General features: G+C 38.5%; 2 protein-coding genes across 5 annotated transcripts in view; one reads left to right on the forward strand and one right to left on the reverse strand.

Annotated features, from left to right (window-relative positions):
* Nucleotides 1-7,357, reverse strand: part of NDUFA9 (NADH:ubiquinone oxidoreductase subunit A9) — a 236,501-nt gene extending 229,144 nt beyond the window's left edge. The window contains exons 1-2 of the mRNA XM_059404550.1: nucleotides 7,251-7,357; nucleotides 209-379 (exon numbers count right to left, since the gene is read on the reverse strand). Coding sequence (XP_059260533.1) covers nucleotides 209-379; nucleotides 7,251-7,299 — 220 coding nt within the window. The 5' untranslated portion in view covers nucleotides 7,300-7,357. The remainder of the gene's footprint in view (nucleotides 1-208; nucleotides 380-7,250) is intronic.
* A 22-nt stretch (nucleotides 7,358-7,379) lies between these two features.
* Nucleotides 7,380-13,365, forward strand: part of AKAP3 (A-kinase anchoring protein 3) — a 33,660-nt gene continuing 27,674 nt past the window's right edge. For 2 of the 4 annotated variants that reach the window (XM_059403770.1, XM_059403767.1), the window contains exons 1-2: nucleotides 7,380-8,121; nucleotides 13,128-13,235. The gene's annotated coding sequence lies outside the window, so the exon portion shown is untranslated. Of the gene's footprint in view, nucleotides 8,122-9,787; nucleotides 9,926-13,127; nucleotides 13,236-13,365 lie in introns of all 4 variants that reach the window. The other 2 variants (XM_059403768.1, XM_059403769.1) reach the window with 2 other exon arrangements.

Below are 13,365 nucleotides of genomic sequence, written 5' to 3' on the forward strand. Positions count from 1 at the left end.
AACTTTACAGAGACGACATTCCTGTTTCTACATCCTATACAGTAAGCACGGTAAGCTTCTTAATGTATAGCAGATCAAGATGACATAAATCCAAGACAGGAGTAATCTGTAACACTGCTAAATGGAAAAGAAACATGCTTCATGGCTTCTCATTAGGCAAACCTAATAAATGGCACTGGAGTATACGGAACTCAGCAACTTTACTTACCAAGGTGGTTGACAACGTATCGGCCCAGGAATCCTGTTGCTCCAAACACAGTGGCCACAATCCCACTGACTGAGGAACGCCCACCTTTGCCATGAGGTATGAGCGCATAATGAAGCTGGCGCCGGGGAGGGCCATGAAACACAGCAGTGGCTCTTGCAGCAATAGAAGAACCTTAGACAAAACCCCAGAGTACAAAAATGGCAAATGTTAATGCAAAAGTGAGCATGAATAACCTCTTTTCCTCGAAACTGGTAATGTTATTTTGCTATCACTACTTTCATATGATTAAGTTTAAAATGAACTTTTAAATCAAAAATTGTAATTTAAGTGCTGACAGCAATAAACACAAAGCACCGCAACCAAGAATCCATGTGTTGTAAGGAAATATATAAAAATTAGAAAGTACAGTTGATCCTTCAACATCACAGGTTTGAACGTCCACTCAGGTACAGATTTTTTTCAATAAATAAAGCACAATACTATATTTTCTCTCCTTTATAATTTTCTTTAATAACATTTTCCTTTCTCTCACTTTACTATGAACACAGTATATATGTGTTTACATATACGTAAAACACACAGCATATTTTAATCAACTATTTATGTTACCAGTAAGGCTTCTCGTCAACAGAAAGCCATTAGTAGTTAAGTTTAAGGGGAACCAAAAAATATATAAAAATATGTAAATATATAAATATATAAAATACATGATCTTTTGACTGCAGGGATGGGGGGGGTCAGTGCCCCTAACTACTGCATTGTTCAAGAGTCAACTGTAAACTCCCTGCCCTATGGGATACAATATACCTAGGAAGATAAATCACATTTGAAAAACAGAAGTCACATATTGAGAGTATAAACCCCCACAGTAAAAGGAACACAGAGAGAATGCAAAGGAAGGAAGCAAAAATTTAGATAATTACAAGGAAAGATTCCTGGATAAAATGGATTTCGGGGACTTTTCCAGTTTTACTGAGAAATAACATACATCACTGTGTTAAGTTTAAGGCGTATAGCATGGTAGTTTGATTTACATATATTATAAAATGATTACAACAGGTTCAGCTTATGTTCATCATCTCACAGAGATATAATAAAAAGGAAAGAAGAAAAGCACAATTTTCTCCTTGTGATGAGACCTCTTAGCATTAACTACCTTAATGTTTCTATGAATCATACAGCAGCATTAGCTACAGTCACCATCTTGAACATTACATCCCGAGTACTTATTTATAACTATAGATTTGTACTTTTGACCACCTTCCTCCAACCCCCCCTCCTGCAACCCTCTTTCTCTAGGAACCACAAGTCTGTGCTCTTTTTCTATGAGTTTGGGTTTCTTTTTAATCCCACATATAAGTGAGAACAGACAAAGTTTAGATCATACAGCATTGTCTTTCTCTGACTTATTTCACTCAGTGTAATGCCTTCAGGATCCATCCATGTTGCAGCTAATGGCCAAATTTCCTAGTTTTTTATGGCCAAATATTCCATCGCATATAAATACCACAACTCCTTATCTGTTCAAACCCCGATGCACACAGGTTGTTTCCATGTCCCTGTTCTTGTAAATAATGCTGCAATAAATGTGGGAGTGCAGATACCTCTTTTGAGTTGGTATTTTCATTTCCTTTGAACATATCAGCAGAAGTGGAATAGTTAGATCCCACAGTAGTTGTATTTTTCATTTTGTGAGGAACCTCGATGCTATTTTCCACAGTAGCCATTTTCTTTTCTCCACATCATAGCTAACATTTGTTATCCCCTGCCTTTTTCATGATGGCAATTCTAATGTCTAAGGTGGTATCTCATTGTGGTTTTAATTTGCATTTCCCTGATGACAAGTGATGTTGAGCACCTTTTCATGTACCTGTTGGCCTTTCACATATCCTCTTTGCCCATTTTTTAATTGGGTTATTCGCGGGATTTTTGCTATCAAGCAATAAACTAATTTGAGTAAGGTTGTAAAGAGGAACAACAGAAAGAAAAGATTTCTGTGTGAAACACATTACACATACAACAATGTAGACATGGAAATGAATAAGCCCAGTACAGGGAAGAGAAGATTTACCTGAAACAGACTCTGAAACTGATAATGAATGAAAAAAATAAAGTTGATGATACATACTGGAGGCAGAGGACTCTTAGCAGAGAACTTTTTTTTTTTTTTTTTCTTAAAAAGAGTACAGTTCAGACAATATAAAGCTATTGAAAATCATCAAATGTAATGACAAATCGAATGTTTGGAAAAAGATTTTCCGACCTTTAGAAAGGTTAATTTGCCAAACCTCTCACTATTTACATCTCCACTTTATATGCACAAGGAGACCATGTGGCCTTAGCCTAGACATCTGCAAGGTAGGGAAACATGACTTCCCATCACAGACCATTCTTATTTGAGCCATTCTAACAGAGGGTTCCACCATATGGAAGATTAATGACTGTTTCCCAGCAGCTTTGATTTCTTTGCTCCTCTGGAATGACAAAAAACAAATCTAATCCCTCTCCTACATTTAAGTGAAGCAAGTATATCTCTAAGTCTTCTCCAGGTTACACGCCCCTAGTTCCACCAACTATTCTGCATTCCACAGAGGTGTAAAACTCCTTTGGAATCACACTCCTAATTTTCAAGCCCCTTGAAACGTATAATGGCAGAGTTTTAGAGGAAGTTACCTAACCTTCAGGGAATAGGTAAAAAACAAGTAAAACATTTAAAATGCTAATAAACTTTTGCTAGAATCAACAAACTGTTTACCCTCAGCACTGGTGTTCTGTAAACTTGGGGAACCCTGAAACAAATCGGAATTGCTTTAGAAAACTTGTGTTGGGGGGAAAAAAAAAGGCAGGCAGGCAGGCAGTCAGGGAGGGAGGGAGGAAGGGAGGAAGGGTGGGTAAGTGAGTAACTAAGTAAGTGTGTCTGTTTTCTGCACATGATTCTCCAGTGGCACTCTGTCCAGAAACCATGGTTTTTCCCTACCCAAAAGCATGAAATTAGAGAAAAAGCCCACTTTTTCAGCCTACTGAACAGTGACTGAAACCACAAAGACTAAAAACAAGCACTGCAGATCAGACACATAGCCAACAAACTACAATAACAGCTAACTTTACAAAACTGTTAGCAGATGCTGGGCATTGTTCTAAGTGCTCAGTAGCTATTACCTTATTTCATACTATTCTTCCTGCCACTTTACAGATAAGGAAGCTCAGGCTCAGAGAGCTTAAGTGACTTGCCTGAAAAGCCAGCAAAGGAGACTGAACAGCAGCACAGTAAGTAAAGGGAAAACAAAAGGAAACGGTACCCAGAAGGTAAAGGAAGAAAGGGACTGATAGAGGTAATAGTTAACTCTATCAAAGGCAGCTGAAAAGTGAAGTAGGATGGGGACAGAGGACCACAGACCTAGATGTTGGTTTTGAGTAGCCCTAATAAGAGCAATTTTATTGCTGTGGGAATGACAGCCTGACTCGAGCAGGCAGGGGAGAATGTGAGGAAAGGAAGTGGGAAAAGCAGTATTGAGGATTCTTCTGATATAAAAGGTAGGGGGAGGACTAGAGGAACATAAGGCCAAGGAAGGATTTTTTTTTTCCATATGAGCTATTATAACATATTTATACACTGACAGAAATGAGTAGAAGGGGAAAACGAATGATTCAGGAGAGGGAATACACAGGTAACTGAAGATGGGATGGAATGCAAAAAAGAACTGGCTTTAGATCAAAGTACGAGGGGTTTATCCCACAGGAGGGAAAGCTGAGAATTATCTCAGCTCAGCTATTCGATTTTTATGGTGGGGAAAAAGATCGTTCTCATCTGATTTCTCTGATTTCAAGGTAAAGGTGAGAATGAGACAGAAGCACAGGTTACAAGTTTTAGGAAACTGGCAATGTTAAATAATCATATGGAAAAGAAAAAACAAATTTCTTTGAAAAACATAATACTGAAAATCTACTTGATATTTGTATTCATGAATTTAAGGTCAAAATAAGGTCAGTTTGGAGTTTTCTGTAGCTCAGTTCTCTACTATTCAGGGGTATGCAGGAAATATGTGGAAAGCTTGGTTTAATTAGGGTTTTGTTTTATTTTGTTTTGTTTTGTTTTAAATGCCACAGGCAGATGGGCTGAGGAGTTAAGAATATATGAGGGAGGGCGCCTGGGTGGCTCAGTGGGTTAAGCCGCTGCCTTCGGCTCAGGTCATGATCTCGCGTCCCGGGATCGAGTCCCACATCGGGCTCTCTGCTCGGCAGAGAGCCTGCTTCCTCTTCTCTCTCTCTCTGCCTGCCTCTCTGCCTACTTGTGATCTCTCTCTGTCAAATAAATAAATAAAATCTTTAAAAAAAAAAAAAAAAAAAAAAAAAAAAGAATATATGAGGGAATGATTAGAATGTTCAATAAGGAAGGAAACGAGGACACTGGATAAAGCAGGAAGAATGACTACATTCAAGGAGTTAATACCACAAATGATTGTTAGGAGTATTATAGTAAATGTATATAAAGCACTTAGCACATTATGTAGCACATGTTAAGCACTCCATGAGTAATAGAAGCTTTCACTTGTTATTACCTCAAAATCTTTCAGGTGATGTTACACTAACCTCATGAGATTATTTGTTTATTTTTCCCCAACAATTACAGGCCAACCACTAATCTAGGAACTGACTAGCACAATAAAAAAGTCCCTGGTCTTAGGGAGCTTACATTTTAGAGGGTTGACTTGAAAATTAATATATGGGTAGGTACCTATCACAGTGCCTTGCACTAGTAGGTGCTTAATAAATCTAAGTTGTTACCTTCTTTGGCTCCAACTTCTCTATTTTCTTCCATATATTATGAACACCATTAGGAGAGTAATAGTCTTTATTCATTATATTCTTCTCCTCAAAAACCTCTATTGGCTGCTTACTATAATATATAAACCAATCTTCTCCAAACATATTTGCTTGCACACTGCGTAAGTTTTAAACATTTATAAATCACACATACATTCTGTGTAGTACCAATATGTCATCTACACTATAAAGCATATTAAAGCACTCAGAATAGTGTCTGGTATATAGTTTGAACTACGTGTTAGCTACTGTTGTTATTATTACTGAAAATGTTTTTTTAAGTTCTAATACTGTATTTTTGTATCTCACTGATTCCTCTTGCAAAACTCACTTTCCAGACCACTGGACAAAACTGCTTGACTTTCAAAGTCCTCCATTATTTGATCCTACCTAACATATTCAACTTTCTTTCCTACTATCCCATATCTACAGGTAGTCTGTTCACTGCCTCCTAATCACTTTGTGATTCCATTCTCACCACCCTGTCCTTGCCCATGCCAGGAAAATGCCTAGTTTCTCTCACTTTCCAAATCATAACAATCCTAAAAAACAAAAAGAAAAATCAGTGGAAGCACTGCAATTCTCCACTGCTCTTCCAAGCTTCCCTACTTCAAATGATACTAATCTTTCCCTTTTCTGATTTCCTATGGTACTTAGTAGTCTCTCCACATCTCACCATATATAATTGTTTCACACAGTTCCGTCCTATAGTTTTTTTTGTTATACACTAGACTGGCCTCTCTAGAGTTGACGCAAAAGCTTACTTACCAGAGACAATAAAGCATAGAGGTTAACAGAACAAGCTATGGTTTCAACTAAAAAGAAGTTAAAGTGAAAATATTTATTTATTTATTTTAAAATACTTATTTTAATAAATATTTATTTTAAAATACTTAGAACTGTGGTTAGCAAATAGCCAATGCACAAAAATAGCAGTTATTATCATTCATGATCTACATTATGTCCCACCTATGTAATACTTTGACAAGAACCAACAAATAAATGTCTTTGCAAAAAAGTCATAGCTACAAAACCACCCACTATAAACAATGTGAACCAATCACCATTCCAGTGGTATGTAGCAGCTCTACCCAAGATGGAAAATAGAAATGTGGCCTCCAAATACTCCTGACTTGCTCCTCACCCTAAACATCAGAAGGACTTGTGGAGCTTTTTTAAAACCTAAGGTGCAAGGAGTCAGTCTCAAAAATTCTGATTCAATAGCTCTGCAATGAGTCCCCATTTCTGTTTTTTCTAAAGCACTAAAAATGATTCTGACATGCAGCTAACTTTGAGAGCAAATGATATTTGATAATGACCTGAATACACTATGGAAAAACACATTTTTTGGAGGCTGACTGGGGCAAATTTGTGAAAGGGTGGAAAGGGAAGAATGATAATAAATTGTAACTGTATTCCCAATTTTCTTGCTTTTCTTGCCTCGTTTCTTGAGTGTAAGAGCAAATGTATATTTTCAACTTGAGGACCATGACAGCATATCCAATCAGAATAGAAGGAAAAATGAACAATGCTTGAACAATGCTTAAGATATCCTTTACTCTTCTTCACATTACTTTCCACCAAGCCCCTGATTGTTCTCTCCAGCATCCCTCGCTCCTCCAGGCCCCAGTGTCTCGACCTAACACATTCTACATATGCAGCGATGTTTTTGACTCAGAAAGTACTTTAATAAATATTACTTTATTTAATCGTTTCGTAAACTTCCTGACATTGTTGTATTACCATCCCCACTGTAACATGAAGAATCTGAAATTGAGACAGATTAAGGGCTTGCACAAGGTCGTACAGAAATTCATTAAGAAACTTCTCTATCCTCTGTCTTCCATCCTTTTCAGATCTCGCCCCCGTCCCAACCCCCGAACGTCCCGCCACCGGCCACACACACTAATTTTTCATAACCTCAAACCCTTACAACCCGATAAGAACTGATCTTTCGATCCTTTACATGTCCCACACTTCCTCCTTTTCCCTTCCTACTGTTCGCTCAGTTCGCTCAGCACAGACCCCTTCCCAAGTGTACAATTAAATGTGAGCCAAGGAGGGGGAAAGGAAAGCAGAAACTACAGGCAGTCCCGGACCTAGAAAGACCAAGGTAGTCGGGAGTCGGCGTGACCACTGCAGCACCGCGCCACTCTCAACACTTCGGATCCCAGCCTCGCAATCCCAAACGGGAGCCGCTGTTCCCGGTGACACTTACGTGACATTGGCAGGGCCCGGACAACCCGGGGGTGAACGGCGGCCGCCATCTTCTCCCACAATCCCCCACGGCCGGCGCTCCGACCCACTACGGCTACTGAGCTGGGCTAAAAGTCATCGTCCACGTCTGTCTGCGCAGGCGCAAACCGAGAAGCGAAGGCGTGGGTCGGAGATACGGGTGGGATCTGAAGAGAGAAGAGCTGGGGGAAGAGAGAGCAAGGCGCAAGGGAGGGAATGTGAAGGAGAAGGGAAAGAAGGGAAATAGAGAAGAATTTTGGGATTAGAATCTCAGATCTGGGGTGGGCCGTAAAGATAATCTCATTGTCAGGGAACGTAAAGTTCAGAGTCAACCAGTGACTGACTGACGGGCGTGCAAAATGGCAGCAGAACTCGAGCTGCAGGGACCCCAACTTTCCTGACTCTGAGTTCAGTTCATTTCCTGAAAATGTCAGAGCAGCTCTGGTGAGACTAGGGGAAAATGGAGGCGTGGCCCCGGCACTCAGGAATTTCTCAGACGGAAGAACCGGCGTCCAGAGGAGAGGTTGAACAAGAAAGAAGTGAGGCGGGAGGGTAGAGAAGGGAAGGAAGAGAAATGGAAATCAGGATGTGCACGTCCAACTCGCCAATCACATTGTCTCCTCCGAGCCCTAGCTCTTGCTGTACCCTTTACCTGGGATGCTCACTCAGAAGTCTACACCAGCTCAAGTTTCTGCTCGGAGAAAGCTACTCTGACACCCCAGGTGGTCATCATTCCGTCCTCTCTTTGTTTTTATTTAATATGAAAGCACTTATTACCAACTGACATATGACTCCAGGGATGAGTGGCTCAAGGAAGTCTGTAACCTCCTGAAATGTTAAGTAAAATTTAGCGGGTATGTATGCCACTGCACTTTTTTCTAGAAGGAGACTAAAAACGAGTCTAGAACAATAGTTTATAATTTTTATTTTCTTAACCGTGGACTCTGAGAATCTGCACTGTTCTAGCGAGAGCCTGGGGAGATTGCAGAAAGATTAAACACTTGCATTTTTAAGTAGTTTATTTTGGTTGCTCAAAATCTCTGCGTGGGAGACAGCAACAAGCAATCTGTCCTGAGACATCTGCCTTGGGTTTGTTAGAAAACAAACTAGTTTGAGGGATCTTTCTAGTTTGGTAATTCTTTCAGTGCTTTGTTCTTGTCAAGAGGAAAGTAGTGTGAGTTGCTTGGATGGACAAAAGTCCCCTAATGAGTAGTGGTTGCCTATTATTGGGCTTGTGAGATCCGTTGTTTCCCACTCCCATTCCACCTCCACTATTTCTTGAAGTGTCCTGTACCAAACTGAGTTGGAAGAGAAAAGAAACTCTTAAAGAAAAAGAAAATTTCTTGAGAAAATTTTATCAGAGAGGTTCGATAATATTACAGTCTTATATTTCTTGGTCTCATCCAGTGTTGACCCAGCACTTAAAATTCTCTAATATTTGCTTCTGGAGTTAATATGAATATAAAATACTTGACTGGTTCTGATAAACTGGCAGACCCCATTATCATGAGCGGCCCCCAACCCCTGTGTAAAATGGCAAAGCTGCTATTTTACATCTTGAAGTCGAACACTGGCTCATGTTCTCAATACTAATTTCAAGATGACATATTGTTGAAAGAGCACTGACTTAAAACTCAGAATATTAGATCCCAGTCCTCACTCTATCAGTTAATAGTTGTCATCTGGGCAGGTTTCTTTTTTTTAAAGATTTTATTTACTTATTTGACAGAGAAAGAGAGAGATCACAAGTAGGCAGAGCAGCAGGCAGAGAGAGGTGGGGAGGCAGGCTCCCTGCTGAGCAGAGAGCCTGATGTGGGGCTCGATCCCAGGACCCTGAGATCATGACCCGAGGGAAAGGCAGAGGCTTTACCCATACCCACTGAGCTACACCCGAGCAGGTCTATTTACATACCACCAAAGTTTCAAAAATTCTAGACTGTTAGAGCTGGAAGGGATCTTAAGAGATAATTAAGCCCAATTCCTTTATTTTAAAGATGAAGAAACTGAGACAGTATAAAAAAATCATCAGTAGATAAAAAACCTTGTTGAAGGAAGCCTGTAACAAACCAGTCACTTTTTAATTTGTTAAAAATTTTAATCTTTATCTTGTGGCCTTGATCAAGATTCTTTTGTTTCATGAAAACTGTGTACTAGTCCTATACTTAATCGTTAGTTAAAAGTTCATAGGGTAATATTTCCAAAGAGAAAAAATTTAGTTGATGCTGAATTTTTATTTCTCCCTCTCTGTACCCATCTGAATTTGTTTACATATAACACTCTGTTGTTTTAAGTACGATCCAATGGCAAAATTTTCTCCTCCCATATTCCCTGCCCAGTTACTTAAAGGAGAAAATTAATTAGGGGAAAGCAAGCCCAGTCCTTCCAAACTAAGCCTCAGAGACATGGAGTGTATTTTAACCTATCCCCCTTGTCCTTTGACAACTAAGTTTCTGATAGCCTCACTACTGTTGCTATAGAGACAGTGATATCACCAGTTGTGATTCTGATGTCACTCTTCAGTCCCAACAAGGGGGAGGTACATGGAAGGCCGGAGGAGGAAACAAGATCTTGAGCTGAGCAAGAACATCCCAGCATCTTCATTGACTTTTAACGTATAGTCTGGAGTCTTCTGTGGTTCACTCTTCCAGTGCTACAGAGGTAGGAAATCCCACTGGACTGATAAAACAGCCTATTTCCTGAGCTTCTGTACTTAAAAAGGAGAATTCAGTGACAAGTGATGGTTAACTTTTAATGTTCAACCCAGCCTCCCTTCTTGCACAGTTTAAATTTTACATCAGGGTTTTCTGGAAATAAATGAGCCTCTCCCTCAGTAGTGTAACAGCTAAACCTATCGTCTTTGCTGCTGAAATTTTAACTTAACTGCAAATTTAACCAGATCTCCTTGGCCATCCATTTGGGATCACAAAGGGGACTTACTCCTCACTTCCCAATTTGATGATGAGTCTGGAAGCTTAACTACCTGCTGACTTCTCTTCATTGTGTAACTATTCCAAAAGTTATGTTTTTTGTTTTTCTCCCTGTGCTCTAATAACAAAATCAGACCAGTGTAGCTCTGAGTCCTGCGTCCTAATTCTCATTTACTTTCATCATCTCTACTGTTATTTCTGAAGCCTTGGCTAGACAATAGAGAACATGGAAAAGTCAGGATATATATAAAGCCTTGTGGAGGAAATATCTGTATTTATGAGGCACCAGGAGAAGAAGTTAAGGGAAAGTGAAAATGGAGGAGATCCACAGAGAAGCTAAAAGTGAATGGTATCTCCAAGGGAAAAGACACACACACACACACACACACACACACACACACACTTCTAATCCTTTAATCAATTGTAACTGATGTTAAGAATAACCAAATTTATTGAGTGTGTACAATGTACCTGGCACTTAAAAGAAGGGAATGAGAGAGAAAAAGAGAATGGATATAATTGAATATATTCTTCCTTTTTAAAATTAGTAATAAAACTTGGTTGAATAAACTTTAAAACATGATGAGATAGGTATCAACCCAGCAAAAGCTTTATTTATGTTGCCTGTAATGTGGGCTTTTCTGTGACTTTAAGAACCTTGAATAAACAGGAGCCTCTTGCTTATGATGGATATAGGAGAAAAATGTCTTGAGATAGAGCTGGGGTCTGAAGTACAGGAACCATAACCAAATTCCTGTGTTATGCCCTCTCTGGCTGGCATTCACAATTTGTATTCCTCCTCGATTATTACTGAGACAATAACCACACTGGCACTTTTTAAGGGTTGTCCCTTCTATGGGCCACTTGGCTGTAGAAAAACTTCATACCTTCTGGAATATTAACCTGCAAAGTGTTTTTAACATTTCCTTTCTGGGACTCGGTTTCTTAATCTATAAAATTAGGTTATTAGAATAAATGGCTTTTAGGGTCCATTTATCTATACACTGTATAGAGTTAGCTTTCTTTCCTCATCAAATTTAATAGATAATACAAAGCATCTTTTTTATTTTCTACCCTAACTCCAGGATATTATTCAGCAACTTTGAGCTTAAGATATTTATGAATCTGTTCATTGGGCCCATTAAACTCTAGATTTTCCTTCCCTTTTTTTCAAATTTCATTATGGGAAATGTATACAGATTTAGAAGTATGAATATCATTATCATCAAAAGATATTTAAGTACTTCATATAAATATAACTAACCAGGACATTTAGGGCATTTAAAACCTAAAAATAGATTCATGGATGCAGATAAAAATGCAGAAGACATACAAAATAGAATAAAAACATTAGTCTATGTAAGTAGAAGTGTTTGTTGGATATATATGACTAAAAGGTTGTTGATTTATTGGTGTTATTGGGATAGGAAATTCTGTTAATAAATTGTTAGATAATTATTTATACCTTGAATGTGTTTCTGGGGTGAACTTATCCCCAAAAGGAACCAAGCTTCAAGAAAGCCTGAATGTGTGGCTTAATACCATTGCAAACTCAAGCAAACCATTTTTTGTTGTTCTCAGATTCTCCTATTTAAGAAAGAAAGAAAAGATTACACTATCTGGAATTCGAAATAGGCAGTTTTCCTGTATTCATTCTTTCAACAGATAATTTTTTTTTCATTTTATTTTGTTTTATTTCTTTTCAGTGTTTCAGAATTCATTGTTTATGCACCAAACTCGGTGCTCCATGCAATATGTGCCCTCCTTAATACCCACTACCAGGCTCACCCAACGCCCCACTCTCTCCCCTCCAAAACGCTCAGTTTGTTTCTCAGAGTCCACAGTCTCTCTTGATTTGTCTCCCCCTCCGATTTCCTCCAACTCACTTCTCCTCTCCAACTCCCAGTGTCCTCCATATTATTCCTTATGCTCCAAAAGTAAGTGAAACCATATAATAATTGACTCTCTCTACAGTGGATAATTATTAAGCACCAACTTTAAGGCATTAGTTACTATGAGGGATCCCGAGATGAGTAAGAAAATGCATCTGTCCTCAAAACACCATCTTATAATCAAAAACGAATGATGACTAACATAACCTAATAAGGTTATGATGGTGACTAACATAACCTAATAAGAATTTTTTTTCACTTAAAAAATAATTACAGAGATGAAATATACATGAGCAATTAAAGAACTAGATGGGATGTAAAGGTTGAAACAAAATATGATGGAAACTTTGGCAGAGGAGCAATCATGTTCAATTAGATATTTAGAAAATATTTTATAGACGTGGTAAGTTTGTCCTGAGCTACCAAGCAAGGGTGGGATTTAGAGAGATATCACAGGAGGGTGGGGTGTGCATGGATATTCCAATATGAGAGTACAATGCCCTAATGTCTTCTATGAAAATGTCTCAGAAGAGGAAATACAGGGAAGATTTTTGATTTGGAAGCTAGAGCTAACATTAACTATATATGCTCTTTGCAACATGAAGATGTATATTTCTCTCAAGTCCTCAAAAGAATATTTACAAAGTGCTTTGAGATCCCTGAATTCAGGACACTTATTCTTCATCCTAGCTACTACTTTTCTGACTTCCTAATCAAGAAGTTTGAGATGAAGTTAAAAACTTCTAGTTTTGTCATTGTTAAATAACCCTATATACCACTGATTTGAAAGTAGAGAATAGCAATAGTCATTTCAGACAGTGTTGGCCAGAAGATGGAACCTTTTTTTTTTTTTTGTCATCTGGGAACATCAGACTGCACCCAGATTAAGATGTGGCCTTTAAATTGAATGTCATTTTGTGCTCATGACCTGCGTACTACATGTGAAAAATAATGAGTAAAGTCAAAATCATTATGTGGTAATAAGAGCAATAGGGTTCATATGTAAAATTAGTCATTTTTATCTGTGTCTTTCCATTGCAGATCCCTTATATTTCATGGCAGGAGAGGTGCGTAAATTTAGGGATAGTGAAGACAACAACAAATTAACCACGAGCTTTCCTCGTACCTCAGAACCTGTCCTCAGTAAGAGTAAGTGATCACATAATTTCCTTCCTTATGTACTTAATTTTCATTCTGGCTTTTTAATTGCAATAGATAGCTTAAATAAGTGAGGAGGCCCTATCAATTTTGTCATTTTCTATTAGATGTAATTCATTAA

Source organism: Mustela nigripes, chromosome 6 (genome assembly GCF_022355385.1).
Source record: "Mustela nigripes isolate SB6536 chromosome 6, MUSNIG.SB6536, whole genome shotgun sequence".
Classification (NCBI taxonomy): Eukaryota; Metazoa; Chordata; class Mammalia; order Carnivora; family Mustelidae; genus Mustela; species Mustela nigripes.